The sequence below is a fragment of the Lithobates pipiens genome, unplaced genomic scaffold, assembly GCF_037356315.1.
Source record: "Lithobates pipiens isolate NorthernLeopardFrog02 unplaced genomic scaffold, aLitPip1_a1.2 Scaffold_25, whole genome shotgun sequence".
NCBI classification, from domain to species: domain Eukaryota; kingdom Metazoa; phylum Chordata; class Amphibia; order Anura; family Ranidae; genus Lithobates; species Lithobates pipiens.
The window spans coordinates 203912126-203931681 of NW_027507787.1; the positions used below are offsets into that span (position 1 = coordinate 203912126).

General features: G+C 44.9%; 1 protein-coding gene across 1 annotated transcript in view; it reads right to left on the reverse strand.

Moving 5' to 3' along the window:
- RAB11FIP2 (RAB11 family interacting protein 2) overlaps window positions 1-13919 on the reverse strand; it is a 72796-nt gene extending 58877 nt beyond the window's left edge. Inside the window, exon 1 of the mRNA XM_077455451.1 lies at window positions 13153-13919. Within this exon, the coding sequence (XP_077311577.1) occupies window positions 13153-13502 (350 nt within the window). The 5' untranslated portion in view covers window positions 13503-13919. The remainder of the gene's footprint in view (window positions 1-13152) is intronic.
- Window positions 13920-19556: the final 5637 nt, after the last annotated feature.

The following is a 19556-nucleotide window of genomic DNA, read 5'->3' on the forward strand; positions in this document are numbered from 1 at the left end:
ATAGACCACAGATCTCTCCATAAACAGTGTCTGTCACATGCCTATTGCTGTCACAGGGATCTAATTTTTTTTTTAAAGCAAGAGGGTAAAAAGAAAAAATTACCCCCCCACCTGCTGCAAAAGGTGAACGCACGCATCAGTCCCTCCTGTAAAGGCATTTAAAGCATCGCCTATGGATAGTAAAATTTATGTTGTTTGTTGCCAATGCAGGAGCGCGCACAATGTTAAAGCGTGACATGTTTGGTATCTATTTATTCGATGTAACATCATCTCTAATATTTTACAAAAAATTGGGTTATGTATTGTGTTTTTTGCATTAAAATAAAAAAAAAACGAGAATGTAAACAAAAAAAAAAAAATGCATTTGAAAAACTGCTGTACAAATGCTGTGTGACATAAAAAATTTCAAAACCCCAAATCCTCTGCTATGAACATCAACATTCCTGATCCGACACTTTCTCGTTTACAGGATTCCTTTCCATTTCAATGGATGGATACAGCTCTCCCATATTTGGGGGTCCACCCTCCCTCGTACTCGGCTTGATATGCGGCAAATTATCCTGCTTGCTTTCGGCGCTTAGAACAACTACTTTCTAGCTGGGCCCTATACAATCTTTTGTGGCTAGGTAGAATGCATGCAGTCAAAATGACCCTTCTGCCTAAACTTCTCTATTTATTTAGATCCTTTCTGGTATCAATCTCTAGAACAGATTTATTCAGTTTTCTGTCTAAAGTGTTAAAGTTCATTTGGCGCACAAAGGGCAATAGATTGGCTCATTCAACTTTATTTGCTCCGAGGGCAAAGGGAGGTCTTGGTGTGCCTGACTGATTTTTTTTGCATATTATAAGGCAGCTCAACTGATGCAACTGTCGGTTGTGTACTCTTGCCACGAAAAAGACCAGAGTGGGTTCAGATTGAGCACCAGGCTATCCCCTCCTTCACAATCGATTATTTACCGTGGCGTCCTCTTCAAGATCGCCCCTTAATTAGCTCACCCTCCTTATCTCATTCTTTCGCTTTATAGGATCGTCTGCAACCTAACCCGTTGCTGACTTCTGCATTCACCCCATTGGCACACATGTATATTCCATAATCTCAGAAAGATTCAGTCTTTTTCAAATGGCTCACTTTTTACGTTCGATTTGGCCAGCAGGAGAACCCCCTTCACTAACTACATACGAACAATAGTGCACTAGGGATCAGGGCACTAAAGGGGTCATCTCTATGGCGCATGAGTCGCTGCTTACCCTGTAACAGCCATGCATGCTGGCCTGGGAGAGGGATCTCAATTGTGATGATGACTTGGATTCCTGGTCATCCAGGCTTCAGGTCGTTGATAAAGGTATATTAAACATCTCCCTTGTAGAGGCCGGACTCAATGTGCTGACCAGATGGTACTAGGTCCCGACTCACCTGGCCAGGATGCATACTACAGTAATTTTGGTATTGTGGAATAGGGTTGTTTTCGATGGTGTGATGGGGCTCGCTATTGATCAACAACCAAACTTAATGCTTAATGTTTTGCTTACTGAGTGGCCGTGTCCATTGAAACTTCTGATATACTTTATATTACTGACGTCGGTAATCACTACAGCAAGAGCATGGACTTATGCCACGTACACACGTTTGGAATTTTGGCCAGCAAAAGACCGATGAGAGCTTTTCGTCTGAAAATGTGACCGTGTGTATGCTCCATCGGAATTTTGCTGGCCGAATTTCCGCCAGCAAAAGATTGAGAGCAGGTTCTCAATTTTTCCAACGGAAAAATTTTCGGAAATTCGGATCGTGTGTATGCAATGCCGATGTGCAAAAACTCACGCATGCTCAGATTCAACTACGAGACCGAAGCTATTGGCTACTGGGTATTGAACTTTCTTTTTGTAGTCCCGTTGTACGTGTTGTACGTCGCCACGTTCTTGACAGTCGGAAATTGGTGTGACTGTGTGTATGCAAGACAGCTTGAGCGAAATCCCGTCTGAATTCCATCAGGAAAACCATCAGAGATTTTCCAACCAAAATTCCCATTGTGTGTAAACAGCATAAGTATCTTTTAGATGACTTTAAACACAAAATATCATGGATTAGGATACATTTTGCTAGTATTATCAATGACCGAAGTGCTCTGTTTGAACGAACTTGGAAACCTTGGGCGTCATATATCCGCATACCTTTGTCCTTAACTCCAGGTGCTATTCGGACACCGACCTCCTCTCCTCCTTATATATATATATATATATATATATATATATATATATACACCCCTCACATTACGCTTGTATAACAGTGTAAAATTGCTGTCCCCTCAAAAGAACATCACACAGCCATTAATGTCTAAACTGCTGGAAACAAAAGTGAGTAAACCCATAAGTGAAAATATCCAAATTGGGCCCAAAGTGTCAATATTTTTTGTGACTACCATTATTTTGCTACGTTGCCTTAAAGGGATTGTAAAGTGAATTTTTTTTTTTTTTTTTTAAATAACAAACATGTTATACTTACCTCCACTGTGCAGCTCGTTTTGCACAGAGTGGCCCCGAACCTGCTCTTTTGAGGTCCCTCGGCGGCTGTCTCTGCTTCCTCCCGCAGGTGCTTCTCACGTTCATGCGAGCTCCCTCGCATTGGTGAGAAGCATCTGCGGGCGCACTCCCGTGATACAATCGGCGGCTATAGCCGCTCGCTGTATAACACGGCCCCGCCCCCCGGCGCTCCGCGTCAATGGATGTGATTGACAGCAGCGCGAGCCAATGGCTGTGTTGCTTTCCAGCCATCCACTCCAGCCAATCAGCGGCCAGGCTGAACGGTGGAAAGGACGTCGGGGGACGAGCGCGGGACTTTCGAGGGGTCAGGTAAGTAAAACGGGGGGGGGGGGGGTTGTGGCGCAGGCACTGTCAGATGTTTTTTCACCTTAATGCATAGAATGCATTAAGGTGAAAAAACATTTACCTTTACAACCCCTTTAACCCTCTTGGGCATGGAGTTCACTAGAGCTTTACAGGTTGCCACTGGACTCCTCTTCCACTCCTCCATGATGACATCACAGAGCTGGTGGATGTTAGAGACCTTGTGCTCCTTCACGTTCCGTTGAGGATGCCCCACAGATCTTCCACCATGAGGATGGCCAACAGATGCTCAATAGGGTTAGGTCTGGAGACATGCTTGGCCAGTCCATCACCTTTACCTTTGGCTTCTTTAGCAAGGCAGTGGTTATCTTGGAGGTGTGTTTGGGGCCGATATCATGTTGGAATACTGCACTGTGGCCCAGCCCCCGAGGGAAGGGGATCATGAGCTGCTTCAGTATGTCACAGTACATGTTGGCCTTCATGGTTCCCTCAATGATATGTAGCTCCCCAGTGCTGGCAGCACTCATGCAGCCCCAGACCATGATACTCCCACCACCATGCTTGACTGTAGGCAAAACACACTTTTCTTTGTACTCCTCACCTGGTTGCCGCCACACACGCTTGACACCATCTGAACCAAATAATTGTATCTTGGTCTCATCAGACCACAGGGCGTGGTTCCAGTAATCTATGTCCTTAGTCCGCTTGTCTTTAGTAAACTATTTGTGGGCTTTCTTGTGCATTATCTTTAGAAGAGGCTTCCTTCTGGGACGACAGCCATGCAGACTAAATTTATGCGTGGTCTGAGCACCGACAGGCTGACCCCCCCCACCCCTTCAGCCTCTGCAGTAATGTTGGTGGCACTCATACATCTATATCCCAAAGACAACCTGTGGATAAGACGCTGAGCAAGTGCACTCACCTTCTTTGGTCGACCGTGGCGAGGTCTGTTCTGAGTGGAACCTGTCCTGTATGGTCTTGGCCATCGTGCTGCAGCTCAGTTTCAGGGTCTTGGCAATCTTCTTATAGCCTAGGTCAACTTTATGTAGAGCAACAATTCATTTTTTTCAGATCCTCACAGAGTTCTTTGCCATGAGGTGCCATGTTGAACTTCCAGTGACCAGTATGAGAGGGTGAGAGCGATAACACCAAATTTAACACACCTGCTCTGCATTCACACCTGAGACCTTGTAACACTAGCGGGTCACATGACACCAGGGAGAGAAAATGGCTAATTGGGCACAATTTGGACATTTTCACTTAGTGCTCATGCACACGGACATTTAAAAAAACTGGCTGCAAAGCTAGCTCCGACGCCTGGAAAAATCGGCGTTAAAAACGCGATTTTTACAGTGTTTTGCATTGGCGTTTTTGCGCGTTTTTTAGCGTTAAGTAGCTTTTTTAAAGAAACACATCTCTTGGCTATAGCACTCAGAAAACAAAGAAAATATGTTACATGTTTGTGCGCGTTTTTGCGCGTTTTCCCGCGATTCGTGTTTTTACAGCTCTAGCTCCGCGCCACAGAACACACTGGTCCTGGGTTTTTTTTTACAGCTTAAAAACGCCTATGCCATTTGCAGCTCAAAAACGCCTAGGTGGGCATGAAGCCATAGACTAACATGGACAGGCGTTTTTAAGCTGCAAAAAACGCTCAAAAAAGCAGCTGTAAAAACGTCCGTGTGCATGAGGCCTTAGGGGTTTACTCGCTTTGGTTTCCAGCAGTTTAGACGTTAATTAATAGTGTGTTGAGTTATTTTGAGGGAACAGCAAATGTACACTGTTATACAAGCTGTAAACTCACTACTTTACATTGTAGCAAAGTGTCATTTCTTCAGTGTTTTCACATGAAAAGATAGAAGAAAATATTTACACAAATGTGAGGAGTGTACTCACTTTTGTGAGATACTGTACATCTCCGTCCTAGTTCTCTCTCTGTTTTGGGGATTCTCTTCCCATACCATAACTCCTTTTTACTTTTTCCCTTTCTCTTTTTTCTGTCTCTCCTCTTTTCTCCTTTTTCTTATCCTTCGCAACACCTAGCAATCCTCTCTTGAGGTTAAACTATGATGACTTACTGTTATACTATAGTTGGTGACTGATTGCATTACGTGTGATTCAAGACCAACAAGAGAACCCTTTTCCTTATTATATTATTCACTACACATGTCAGGCCGCGTACACACGCGCGGACTGTTCGCCCAACTTTGTCCGTCCAACAGTTTCGGCAAACAGTCCGCTCAAACTTAGCATGGACGGACATGGCCACACACGACGGACGAACAGTTTGCTGAAACCGTGCGCGATGACGTGAACGGCACGTACGACGGGACGAAAAATACGACGTCCTATACACTGCATTATAGCTTTCGGCGTGAAAATCCTTTCTGAGCATGCGCGCAACTTTGTTTGACGAACAAGCCTACACACGAGCGGGCTGTTCGCTGAAACAAGGTTTCAGCGGACAGTTTTTCGGAAATTCCGAAAAACCTTGTCCGTCCAACTGTCCGCTGAAACTGTCCGCTGAAAGCCCACACACGAGCGGACTGTCCGCCCAAACACTGTTCAGCGGACAAAGTTGGGCGAACAGTCCGCCCGTGTGTACGCGGCCTCAGATTCTCTAAAGTGCAGTTAGTGTTTTTTTATCTCTGTCTTGGTATTAATATTTCTTTAGTTATTTTTTGGGGGGGGGTTTGGAACTTACATAGCAATGTCACTTTCATGATAATCTTTGCATCGTAAATAATAAAAATGTATTGAACGCAAAAAAAGGCAAAACCTACCAATTTATTCTCTAAGTCCTCTGCTTTAAAAAAAAAAAAAAGCTAAAAAAAAGGAAAAAAAAAGTACCAGTAAAAGGCCTGGTCTGGAAGTCGGTAAAAAATAACATGGGACTGAGAACTGCCCTGGGGAACATATACTGTACCAATGCAAAAATAAAATGTAATTCCTTTTGGCTTTTGGAGCAGTGATTTTTTAAATGGCTAAATTGAAAGATTAAGAATGCCCAATTCCTTTAAATATCATATCCGGGGGGTACCCTATTCGTGCCTGTTAAGGGGCGCATCCCTGTGATGTACAAAAAGTTCTGCTGCAGCACTGACATTGACAAAGGAGAAAAGTTTTAAATTGCTAGTAAATGACAATTCATTGCTGACTTTTAAAAAATAAGACAGAGCCCTGTTAGGGTCTGCTATGTATTTTGGGGACCTTCAGATGGGTCTTTGCGCTGTTTTTCTTATTTTTTTTCTTTTTAAAAGAAGCTGGAAAACAAATGTAATTTGTTGGCAATTGAAATGGTTGTAAAAGCTGTAGTTTTTTTTTTTACGAATGCCTGAAGGTAAAAAACCTTCAGAGTGCAGCTCTCCCCGCAGCCTCCCCCATTATACCTACCTGAGCCGATCCAGCAATGTGCAGGAGAGCCAAGGCTCTCCTAGGACTCTCTCTCCTGATTGTCTGAGGCAATCAATCACAGCCAGTGAGTATGAAGCGGGGGGAGGGACTGAGCTAGGCTCTGTGTGTCCCATAGACACATAGAGGTGGCTCAGGAGCAAGCACGTAGGAGCGTCCCCAGAGCAGGCAGCTTGTTCTAGGGGCACTTGGCAAGGGGGAGGGGCCAGAAGCACCATCAGGGGACCCCGAAAAACTTAAAATCTTATTACAAGTGTGCTTAAAAGTTGACTTGTATGGAGAATTGTGAGAAAATCAGTGAGCCAATCACCAGCAGTTAATTACATTTCAGTGTACACAACACCTCCAGGTTGCCATATTGCTTTAATTAGTTTTCCATGAAAGTAGAGTTAGCCTTTAAATCAAAGGATTTTTGTGCTTGAAATTCAGTTTTAACACAAGATTAAGGATGTTTACATTGCCTTTTAGGAGCCATCACAAATACTCAACACCTCCCAGGTATGGAGGAGCATATGACCTCCTCCCAGGATACATTGGGTCTGAACTGTTTGATCTGATAACTGTCATTTGACTGAAAGTCAATATTATCAATCCTGTGTTCTAACACAATCCAACATGGAGCTCACAGAGTTAGAACTGCAGAGCACATTTTAGATCTGAAGATTATTAAGAACCCCAAAACGAAAAGCTACACCCCCAAGCCCACCCTGGCACGCGGCAGACAGAAGGGACGCGATCAGCAATCCTCCAACCACCCGCGGAGACTGATGTGAAGGCGGCAATCACTCTTCACCTCCCCGGATGGACAAAGGCCTCCTTATCTTAGGAGGCAGACAGCAAGGGGTGCTGCTCCTCACTCCGGGGCCAGTTTATCCCGGCCGAACAGGAAGTGGGTCCTGATGAGATTCCCTGGCCAATCGGGTCTCAGGAGCCACTTTCTGATTTGGCCGAGGGGAGAATCAGAAAGGCAATAGCGAATATTAATTTGCTATTGTTACACAACTGGGTAGGCTCAGTGTGCAGTGCTTTGTGCCCAGAGCTCACTCTTTTTTGAAGCTGATGAGAGCCTCAGGCTCTAATCACGTGCTTTAAAAAAAAAACTGCTGAAATCCACACGTCCTGCACTCTGCATGTAGATTAGGGGCCGGACGCATGGATTATGGGGGTGGCGCCCCTAATGGACAAGCCGCCACTGGGATGTAGCATGTTTTATGTCACATGATATTTGTGCAATTGTTTATCAAACCCATATTTTCAGTAAAAAAAGTAAATTTTTAGACATACAAACACAATATATTATAAATTTTTTTGTAAAATATAAGAGTGAGCCGTGATATGGCTCTAGAATTACTGCACTCACCCTAGCATGCTCAGCGTTTCCCAATATGTGTAACGCAGTCATTTTTTTTTTTTTTACATAGGTGCACCCAATGTGCATGTTTACGCTTGTGGCCTTACATTTATTTTTTTTACTTTTTTACTTTTGCTTTTCTTAACTTTATTGCTAAAACTATTTTAAGTGTTACTAAACCCAGGACTCTGCATTCACTATATCTGGTCTCCCACAGTACACAGAACATGGAAAAGCAATTATTTTAGTAAATATAGACTGCTAAATACCTTTTCTCATCAGCAGTATATAGCAGTCTTATGACTTCTATCAGTGTCTGATTAAAGCTTGTAGTAGGAGTTTCATTCCACTCTGAGTATACTATGAGGCTGCAGGACCCCTGATCCTCTGTCTGGACAGTTCTGATTGGCCCTGTGCCAATCACATGTACACTATCAAGAGAGAAAAAACTCTCTAGCAATACACACCAAACTGAGCATGTGCAGTGTCCCCAAGGCACCTCCTGTATTGGGAGGCAATTCCATTCCATTATAGCTAATCCAGCACATATTGTTCTTGATTAGCTTCCTGCTGGGGAATGACAGCAGGTGATTAAATGCTTGTCACTTCCAGCTTCAGTCATGGCATGATCAGCTTTCGCTGTTGACACCTACCATGGGCATCCCAGGCACCCAGGAGAGACAGTGGAGCTCAGGATACATGGCAGGGGGAAGGTGGCACTTTGCCATACCCATGGAAGATATTGGGTAGCTTTACAGCTGCCCGAATCGCTTCCACAAGAAAGCCAACAGTCGGAACATACACACACTTCTTGCTATCATTGCAGCCAAGATGTGCGTGTGTAATTGCCACGGCTTCTGCCAACGTAAGCCTTAAGTTGGTGACAGCGAAAGGGTTTTAACCGCTTGCCGACCGCCTCACGCCGATATACGTCGGCAGAAGGTCTCGTACAGGCAGAATCACGTACCTATACGTTGCCCTCGGCAAGCTCCGTGAGTCTGGTCACGGGTCCCGTGGACTCGATCGCCACAGGGATACCTGCGATCGCCTCACTGTCACTAGGCAGAACGGGGAGATGCTTGCTTACATTAGCATCTCCCCATTCTGCCTAGTGACAGTGTCACTGATCTCTGCTCCCTGTGATCGGAGCAGAGATCAGTGACCCGTCACACACAGCCACAGTTAGAAACACGCCCCAGGACACACTTAACCCCTTCACTACCAGTGTCATTTACACAGGAATCAGTGCATTTGTATAGCACTGATTGCTGTATAAATGACAATGGTCCCAAAAACATGTCAAAAATGTCCAAAGTGTCCGCCATAATGTCACAGTCACGATAAAAATCACAGATCGCTGCCATTTAAAAAAAAAATATATATATATATATATATATATATATATATATATATATATATATATATATATATATTAATAAAAATGCCATAAAACTATTCCCTAGTTTGTAAACGCTATAACTTTTGCGAAAACCAATTAATGATCACTTATTGTAGAAGAATACGTATTGACCTAAACTCAGGGAAAAAAACGTTTTTTTTATATATTATTGGGGGATATTTATTATAGCAAAATGTAAAAAATAATATTTTTTTTTCAAAATTCTCTCTCTCTCTCGCTCTTTTTTTGTTTATAGCGCAAAAAATAAAAACCGCAGGGGTGATCAAATACCACCAAAAGAAAGCTCTATTTGTGGGAAAAAAAGGGACGTCAATTTTGTTTGGGAGCCACGTCGCAGGACCGCGCAATTGTCAGTTGAAGCGATGCAGTGCCGAATCGCAAAAAGTGCTCTGGTCAGGAAGGGGGTAAATTTTTCCCGGGGCTGAAGTGGTTAAAGGCTAAAATTAGCAACACGACAGAGTCTCTTTAAAGCAGCTTCTGAACTCAAAGTGAAGATCTATAAGGGAATATTGAGACAAGTTAAAATTAAAGTCCACAGAATACAAATTTCTGTTCCAGGCATGTAACTGTTGGCTTGCTGACAGCTTCCAGGTGCTGAGTTTTTGGCCCATTTGATTGGCCAGCAGGACTGACATGACTCCCGCACGTGCGCATGGGAGTCACTTGTCCCAACGCAATAGCACCATGCCGAGAATGTATGCTAAGCTGCACATGCGCAGTTCGGTGTACATTCAGAAAAGAATGCGAACAGGCAGACCAGTTTGTTTTATTGCAAAAGAGACAAAACATGTATTTTCTGCTATAAAAAGCTGTCTGCTCGCAATTTTTTTTACAAAAAGTTTGGTTCCACTTTAGGTGTGCTTAAGCAATGCATTGAAAAGCCATCCTGATAAGTAGCATGCAGTGTGAGATTTTGCTGCTTCTGATTGCTAGTCGCATCAGATTTGGAGGGTATTTGGTGATGTCACTATTGTGCTGCTTGCTGTTTTCCTTGCTGGAGAGGAAGCCGTACCTGGGGCCCTGCAGTGCAGTTTCATACATTCTGTGAATCCGTTCTTCCTCCACCTCTATCATTACCCTACCAGTCATTAGAGGACATCTGTGACATGGGGAAGGAAAGTCCTTCTCCACTACACAGAGACACAGTGCAGAACTACAATGTACATAATGCAGAATTGTAAAGCTACTACCCTTAAACTCGAGGTATAGGGAATTTTCACCTGTGCCAGGACCACAGCAACACAAGACATTGAATGAAACATCTGATTTGAGAGAGGTCAACAGCCAGGTGTTCAATGCTCCTAAAAACATCTTTATTGCATATCCATTAAGGCTGGGTTAACACTGCTGCGGTGTACAAGATCGTATGTGATTCGCACCGCACTGCAGTGCAAATCACATGCGATCTCTGTGTGATGCGATTTCAGCCATACAGATAGTATGGCTGAATTCGCATTGCATCCGGCCCAAACTCATACAGGACCCTTTTTTTGGTCCGCAGCAGAATCGGATCACATGGGTGTTCACACCATGCGATCCCATTCCTGCCCGAGTTTGCAGATCGCACTGCGATATGCAAACTGATTTGGAGGTGTCATTAACTTTTCACTGACACTCCCAGCAGTTCGCATAGGGCAGTGTGAACTGCCGCCGGGAGGCATGCGATGCGGGAACCCGCAGTAGATTCGCAGCGTTCCCGCATTGCAGCAGTGTGAACCCAGCCTAACAGTAAAAAAAAAAGATCCAATACACAAGATTCTGACGCGTTTCAGCCCTATCAGGCTTTAGTGAGCATCTCTTGTGTATTGGATCTTTTTTTACTCCTAATGGATATGCAGTAAAGACATTTTTATGAGCATTGAACACCTGGCTTTTTTAAAGCAGTGCGGAACTGGTAGGTCAGTAATGGGGAAAAGATCAGCTATGGAGGGGGGGGCACAGGCAATAATGGAGACTAGTTCTTATGGTCTCTGCTTGACATTTTTGGGCCTGGCTTCCTCAGTATAGGTGATCTTTAACCACTTGCTGACCAGCCTCCATCATTATAGTGTGGCAGGTTGGCACGTTGCCGTGAATCGCATTCATTTTATGCCGGCTCTTTTAAGAGCCATAGTAAGCACGTGCACATCAGGGGACACGATGCGTGTGGCCGGCGGCCACGATGTCCACTGGCCATGTGTGGGCATGAGAGCAAGAACGGGGGTGTGTTTGTAAACACATAAATCCCCATTCTGTCAGGGGGGAGAGACAGATTGTCTGCTCCTACTAAGTAGAAGCAGCGATCTGGCTCCTCCTCTAGTAAATCACATCCCCCCCCCCAATCACCTAGCAGGGAACACATTTAATCCCTTGATCGCCCCTTAGTGTTAACCCCTTCCCTACCAGTGACATTTACACAGTAATCAGTGCATTTTTATAGCTCTGATCACTGTATAAATGTCAGTGGTCCCAAAAATGTGGCAAACGTGTCTGATTTGTCCACCGCAATGCCACAGTCCCGATAAAAATCGCTGATCACCGCCATTACTAGTTAAAAAAAAGAAAAATGCCAAAAATCTATTCCCTATTTTGTAGACACTATAACTTTTGCGCAAACCAATCAATATACGCTTATTGCGATTTTTTTTTTTTTTTTACCAAAAATATGTAGAAGAATATATATCGGGCTAAACTGAAGAAATTAGTTTTTTTTATATTTTTTGGGGGAATATTTAATATAGCAAAAAGTAAAAAAAATATTGCTTTTTTTTTCAAAATGTTCTCTCTTTTTTTTTGTTTATAGCGCAAAAAAAATTTAAATAAAAAAAAACAAACAGAGGTTATCAAATGCCACCAAAAGAAAGCTCTATTTGTGGGAAAGAAAAGGATGTCAACTTTGTTTAGGTAGAGCATCGCACGACCGCGCTAAAGTGACGCAGTGCAGTATCGTAAAAAATGGCCTGGTTATTAAGGGGGGGAAATCCTTCTGGTCCTTAAGTAGTTAAATTGTAAGTTCACCTTTTCAGAAAATCTGTAAGGTGACCTTACACTGGACCCCCTCCTTATCCCACCCGGTCCCACTGTACCAGATTGCCGCAATCCCCCCCGCTGTCAGACACTGACAAGCCGATTCACCGGCCTGTGGATTTGAAATCCCAGTGGCTTTCTTTCCTCCCAGTGCTGACAGTACAGGCTAGAGGGATTCTGATTGGTCAGCGCCGTCCATGTGACGGTGCAGACCAGTTAGAATTCCTGTAATTCGTATTGGCTAAGCAATACAGACGTGAGATTAAGCCATGGGTGTTTCAAATCCCCGGGCCGGTGAGGCGGCTTTTCTGTGTCTGGAAGCAGGCGATCGCGGCTTTTCTGTATCTGGAAGCAGGCAATCGCGGCTTTTCTGTATCTGGAAGCAGGCGATCGCGGCTTTTCTGTATCTGGAAGCAGGCGGTCGCGGCTTTTCTGTGTCTGGATGCCTGCGATCGCGGCAATCTGGTACAGCAGGACTGGGTGGGATGGGCAGGGGGCCCAGTTAAGGGTCACTTTACTGTAAAGGTGAACTTACACTTTAACCACACTAATAAAGCACAGGTGTGAACACCATAGGCCCGGACTCAAGTCTTTCTCATACTGTAAGTGACACACTCTGAGCAATGCGAGTACAATACACATGAAAACATGCAAAGAACTGCCGGCGGGTTAGGGTTAGCCGCATCACTGTGCTGTCATCTCTGTCTGACCTAACAAGAGAAAGACGTGAGCCATAATATTCATGTGCCCTTCCCCGGCCTTGGATGATAACTATCACCCATGTCCTCTTAGGGACGCAGTCTATTTACTCCCTGGCGGACTCTCTTAGCGATTATCATGTCAGTGTTCGGACACGTGAGATAAGATGAAGCTTGTTGTTGTTCTGCATGATAAAAGAATGACTCTGGGTCCAGGAATGCAGGTAATGGAGCGATGACAGAGATACAGACACATTCCTCCAGACAGGCGGGTTGTGCTGAATGTCAGACTTGTTCTTCTGGTCCTCTACTGTAAAATGGTTTCAGTAAACAATGAAACAACTTCCACATTACATGCAAAGCAAGAAGAAAGACAATCAATGCTGAGATTTACAATACACAGATCTACCACAACAACTCACACTTACTCTGTCTTCCGTCGCTCCCTGTTCTCGAAGATACTGTTGAGGTTTATAGTCACCTGGCCCAGGTACTTATCGAGGCCCACCAGGGAGCGATGCATGACCGTCAGCTGCAGCTGGTACTGTTCGGGGTTGTCCTGGACCAGTAGGCCCGGCAGTTCGAAAGAGGCCTCTTCTTTCCAGATGGGGTTGAGGTTCTTCTCCACCACCGAAGTGGAATACTTCTCCTTCCCCAGCTGGATGATGGTGTATGCATCGTTCGTGCCATGCTTGCCTTTTGGATGCAGATCCCGCGCTTGTAACACTGTGACCTGGACATGGGTGGGGTGCCACTTCTGTTCGGCCTCTTCCAACATGGCTGTGTGGGGCTGGAGTGAGCGATGTGCTCAGAATAGAGGAGGGAGAGGTGACAAAGCTAGCTGACCATCGCTGTACCATTCATCTCACCCATTCAGGGCCTGCATTGATCCAGCCGCTGCCTGCACACACAAAGGACCCGCAGTGACAGCACGCTGCCACACATGTCAAGCCCAGCACAGCCTCATACAAATGAGCAGATGCTGGAATGTCACAGCATGACAGACCGGACTCCGCCCAGCAATCAATCACTTGTCACCGCAGATCAATTCATCCAGCCGGGTAAGGTGACTTGTGTCACCAGCTCTGCAACTCACTTCCTGATCTGCCATGCAGCTGAAGCAGTGTCAGAGAATAAAAGCTCAGCCCGGATTGGGTTTTTTTCCAGGCTTCTCCCAGGAAAGGCATGTGCAGCCAGCTGTCATTGGCTGCCGACAAATCCCTGGATGGGCCTGGTTCTATAGAGCTGAGTGACGTGCAGTGATTGGTGCATTCTCTGCCTGCAGTCTGCTGTGTGCTCACGACACCTCCCTGCATGGAAACAGATGAAGCAATGATCAGCACATGACTACCATTCCAGTGTTTGTACACATTGTAACCTCCGCCGTTGCAGACAGAACACAGCCCATTACATTACACTAAGCACAAGAAATATTTGACATCGTGTAGGTGCGCCTAGTCCTGACCTGTGCAAACACCCCTGATCCCAGGGAAGAGAATCTTATGTTCTGGAGATCAGGTCAACGCAGGAGGATAACTGCTCTGAGTACAAACATTACATTTTATACAATTGTGCACATTTCCGTCACAGCATTTCAACCAAGCAACTCAAGTGTTTTAAAGCCTCATGCACACTTGTTTCTTGTAAACGCTGTTTATCCTGACCTGACACCTAAGCTGTATTATTTCAAATCAGTTTGGGTGAGTTTAGCAGTGTTTGAACGTTTATTTATTTAATTGGCCAGAATTTTAATTTATTCTGGCCACTGAAATAAACAAAAGCTATGACAAATTCTTTAGAATCACATTTACCTAGATGGATGCAGCATCGGTCCCCCAGTGGTGCCACTTAAAGTGGTTGTAAACCCTTACAAACCACTTTGACCTACAGGTAAGCCTAGATTAAGGCTTACCTGTAGGTCCAAGAAATATCTCCTAAACATAAGCACGTAGACAGCGGCGCGCAGGCGCACTGAGCGCGGCATTCTCAACGACGGAACTGCCGCGCGTGTCGGCTCCCGTGCGCATGCGCGGGAGTGACGTCATCGCGGCTTCGCCGAATAACAGCGGCAGAGCTGCGAGACCCCACCAACAAGATGGATGCGGCGGACTACAGGGGACAGCGGTGACTTTGCTGGCTCCTGTGTCAGGTAAGTGACACATAATGGACTACTATGCGATGCATAGTAGTCCATTATGCTTTGCCTTTGCAGGAAATGAAAGAGGAAGTAAACTCATCAGGGTTTACTTCCTCTTTAACACTAATGCCCTGTACACACGGTCAGACTTTCTGACGGAAAATGTGCGATCGGACTGTGTTGTCGGAAATTCCAATCGTGTGTGGGCTCCATCTGACTTTTTTCGTCAGAATTTCAACACTAATGCCATGTACACGCGGTCGGACTTTCCGACACACAAAGTTTGTGATCTGGATCTAAAATTTTCTGACAACAAAATCTGATTGTTTAAATTCCGATTGTGTGTATACAATTCCGACAAACAAAGTGCCAAGCATGCTCAGAATAAATTACAAGACGAAAGCTATTGGCTACTGGCCTCTTTATAGTCCTGTCATATGTGTTTTATGTCACCTCTTTCTGAACGATCAGATTTTAAGACAACTTTGTGCGACCGTGTGTATGCAAGACAAGTTTGGGCCAAAATCCGTCTGAAAAAATCAGACGGATTTTATCGTCGGAATGTCCAACCCTGTGTACAGGGCATTAAAATCAAGCAATCGAACACCGCTGATCGCTCGGTTCTCACAGCTCCCTGAGCAGAGAGCAACTACAAATACTGTAGTTGCTGACTTTTAATAGTAGGACACATACCTGTATACGAATCCAGCGGTGTCTTCACCCGAGCTGATTTTTTAATCAACTCTGGTGTGCTGTCGCTGCCATCTTGGGTAAGGGAAACCGCAAGCGCGAAGTGCGCTGTGCTCTGTGAATGGCCCGACGGTGGGACAAGGAGGAGGCCGAACTTCCAGATGATTTCGTAGCAGAGAAGTCATCCGGAAGTGGGAGCGGGTACCTGTCAAACCCAGGTACCCGCTCCCTCCCCCGAAAGGTGCCAAAATGTGGCAGCAGAGGGAGGAGGCAGATAAGCAGAGCTTCCCCTTTTGCGTGTAGCTCCTCTTTAACCAATTCTCTTTCCTTCAATCACAGGTTGATTGACACATCAACATATTCAGTGTTGATGGAGGAATCCCTCCCCCAGATCTATTGAATTCAGACAGTGGGAGGTTTCACAGCCATTAGGATACCATGATCACTGCTTGCAGGCTATAGCCGCCGGCAGTGGTCAAATTAATAAAAGCAGACAGGATGGTTGTAATGAAGTCAATCAATAGATCAACTTCAGTACAGCCAGCTTGTCCATACATGGATTGAAATTCGTCCGGTTCCTGCTGTACTGGTCAAATTTCGATCTATCTATGGCTGGCATTCTCCATATAGCATATAGCAGACATCTACTCAGTGTTCAGTTGTAAAAGAGCATTGGTAATAACAGTGACTGCAGCACAGGACAACACAAAACTTACCAGGTCTAATTCTTAATGGCACCCCCATACATCAGCTCTCACACATGTTTTCTCATGATGCTACAGCACCTTGTGGTTCCGTGCAGCGCGGTTTTAAAAAAAGGATTGGAGTCTTTTCAAATAATGGACTGTGCACATGCAAAATGGACCTACCCTTAAACTGGAACTAAAGTTGAAATAAAAATTGTGAACAGGCAGGCTCTTTATTGCACTGCCTGTGTGCCAGGATGACTGTACTCCTATGCATGTGCAGCTCAGGGGGAGCATCCAGGGGAAGAAGATGCTGGCGCCATTGAGGGACCTCGCATGTGTCTGACCATTGGAATTAAGGCAAGTATCGTTGCCTTTAGCTCTGCTTTAGGCCCCTTTCACACTGACGATCCGTTCAGATCCGCCTGTCAGTTGTTTAGGCGGACCTGAACGGATGCTCCATAGAGCTCTATGGAGCGTTGGATGTCAGCGGTGACATGTCCATTGACATCCGACCCGCTCCGATCCGAAAAAGTGTGAAAAAGCTATTTTTCCATCCGTCATCGGATCGGGTGACGACGGACACTGCGGTCCGTCATCACCCGATCTCCCATAGGGGAGAGTGGCGCTGTGACAGGTCCGTCCCTGCACAGTGTGCAGAGACAGACCTGTCATTTTCCTGCTCAGCGGAGATCACTCCGGCGATCCCCGCTCCGCAAGCGGATATCCACGGGGCGGATCACCACTGATCCGCCCCGTGTGAAAGGACCCTTAAGGTTAGGTCAGACAAAGGGGGGTATTTACCTAAACTGGTGCACACAGAACCCGGCGCCGCTGTGCAGCCTCTAACTTCAGCTTGGTTGATAAGCTTTGAGAATAAAACCTGCAAGCTGTGTTTATCTACATTCAGACCTGAGCATATTTTTTTTTCAGGCAGAAAGTTGCGTGTTTTTACTGCAATTTTGTACAGGTCAAAAGGTCACCAATGTAAAAAGCAGAAAAACACCTTCAATCTTCCTAAGGCTGCATTCACACCTGAGCGTTTTCAGCTCGTACGCACAAAAAACGCCCAACAAGCAAAATCCCATTCATTTCAATGGCACCTGTTTAAATCTGAGTGTTTTGTCACATGAAGAAAAATGCCGTAAACTCAAAAAAGTACATGAGCTTCTTTTTGGGCAGATTACAGGCGTTTTTCGGCTTTTTATATTGGTGACCTTTTGACCTGTGCAAAATTGCGTCAAAAAATCATGGTAAAATGTGCGACTTTCTGCCTAAAAACCAAACGCTCCGGTGTGAATGCAGCCTGAGGCTCTGCTCACACCTAGGCGTTTTTCTGCTCTATGCCTCAGCTCTAAAAACGCCCAACAAGACAAATCCCATTCATTTTAATGGCCCCTGTTCACATCTGAGTGTTCTGTCACCTAAAGCAAAACGCCCTTCGCTCAAAAAAGTACAGGAGCTTCTTTTTTGGCAGATTACAGGGGTTTTTTATTCTTTTACATGGGTGACATTTTGACCTGTGCAAAAATCACAGCCAAAAAAAAAAAAAAAGAGCTGCTTTCTGCCTGAAAACAATACACTCAGGTGTGAATGGAGCCTTCAAAGAAGCTCCTGTACTTTTTTGAGCTTCAGGCGTTTTTCTTCATGTGACAAAACGCTCAAATGTGAACAGGTGCCAATGAAATTGATGGGATTTTGCTTGTTGGGAGTTTTACGAGCTGAAAACGCTCAGCTGTGAATGCAGCCATAATGAATCCCCCCCCCCTCCCCCCAAAAGTGTCTCTCTCGTCTGTATTCAGTTCAATCCATATGTGTCTGTCAACCCTCACTTGGGGTACAGTAGTTAAAACATATCTATGGTCAAAATTGAAAATCATATATTAATTCCCACATACAGTTACAATTACATACAATTACATCCAGCCTTCTCCTAATAGTATAAACCATCTTGAAGCTTGTAGACTTACGTTGTGAAGATCTCCTCACATTTACTTCCTGGAATTCTGTAACACTAGTCACTATGCCCTGTGGGTTGGCCCTGCTGTGTCACAAATTTCACATAGTCTGCCTTCTAAAATACAGAGGAGGATTTTTAGGAGGCATAGTCAGTACAGGAATCATAGCTTGCAGGCAGCAAGGTACCATGGGATATGTAGTCTTCAAAAATTGAAAGTAAACAGCAGAGGAGAAGCTGCAAAGCATGCAGGGAATCCAGGAAGTTGTGGATACAGATGGCCACTACCAGCAGACTGGCAGAACTCACAGCACAATGGGAGATTTTTCAAGCAAGCTTATATTGGATTGTTAGAAATAACTACTGTTTGTATTGCTATTACAAGGTTGATGTTATAAAATTAAAGTGTATGCCATGACCATAGATTTCCCTTAAAGGAGAAGTACAGCTAGAGCTAATTTGGTCATACTTTTCCTGTGGATCACAGGAGTGTAGTTCATTCTGCACGCTAAGGCCTCATACACATGGACGTTTTAACAGCTTTTTTGAGCCTTTTCTGCTGCTTAAGAACGCCACTCCATGTTATTGAATGGGCTCATACACACCATGGCATTCTTGAGCTTTAAACGGCATGGTCGTTTTTAAGCTCCAAAAAAAACAAACAAAGACCATCGTGTTCTGAGGCTCCAGCGCTAGAGCCTTTTTGACGCTGAAAAAAGCTCAAAAACGCACATTAGCAGTATACCGACGTTTTTTAGCTCAGCCTCTAAACAAGCTGCTGAGAGCCTGAACTGGCCGTACGTGCCCCCTCCACAGCCCATTAGTTTAGTGAGCGCTGAAGGAGCAGAGCAGACAAGCGGTGGTTGAAAGGGAGCTGCGGGAACTGAACGATCGGCGGTGTTTAAGCACTCGGTTCTCAGTCTTTGATCCAGTGGGGGGACAGATGCATCATCGGGCAAATTCTGCATTAACATAAATAAGTATGATTCTAAAATAAAAAACAATTCTCATACTTCTCTTTTAAAACAAGTGGTGAGGGGGTGACCTAACACCCCCTCAAACACCCTCTGAAAAGCATCCCACTGCAGCTTGCTCTTCAGAGGGTCAGCACTTGTGTAGACGAACCCTCAAACAGTTTTAAAACAAAGACTGCATAGATCAACTTAGGCTCAACGCAAATAAATAATAATAATAGTTTCACACTATAACACTGCATTGAGCTGCAACGTGCTGCATAAAGTTGCGGTATACGTGCATTTACGTGCCGCCAGGGGTTATTTACGAAAAGGCAAATCCACTTTGCACTTTGGAAGTGCAGTCGCTGTAGATACGAGGGGGACATGCAAGGAAAATAAAAGACAG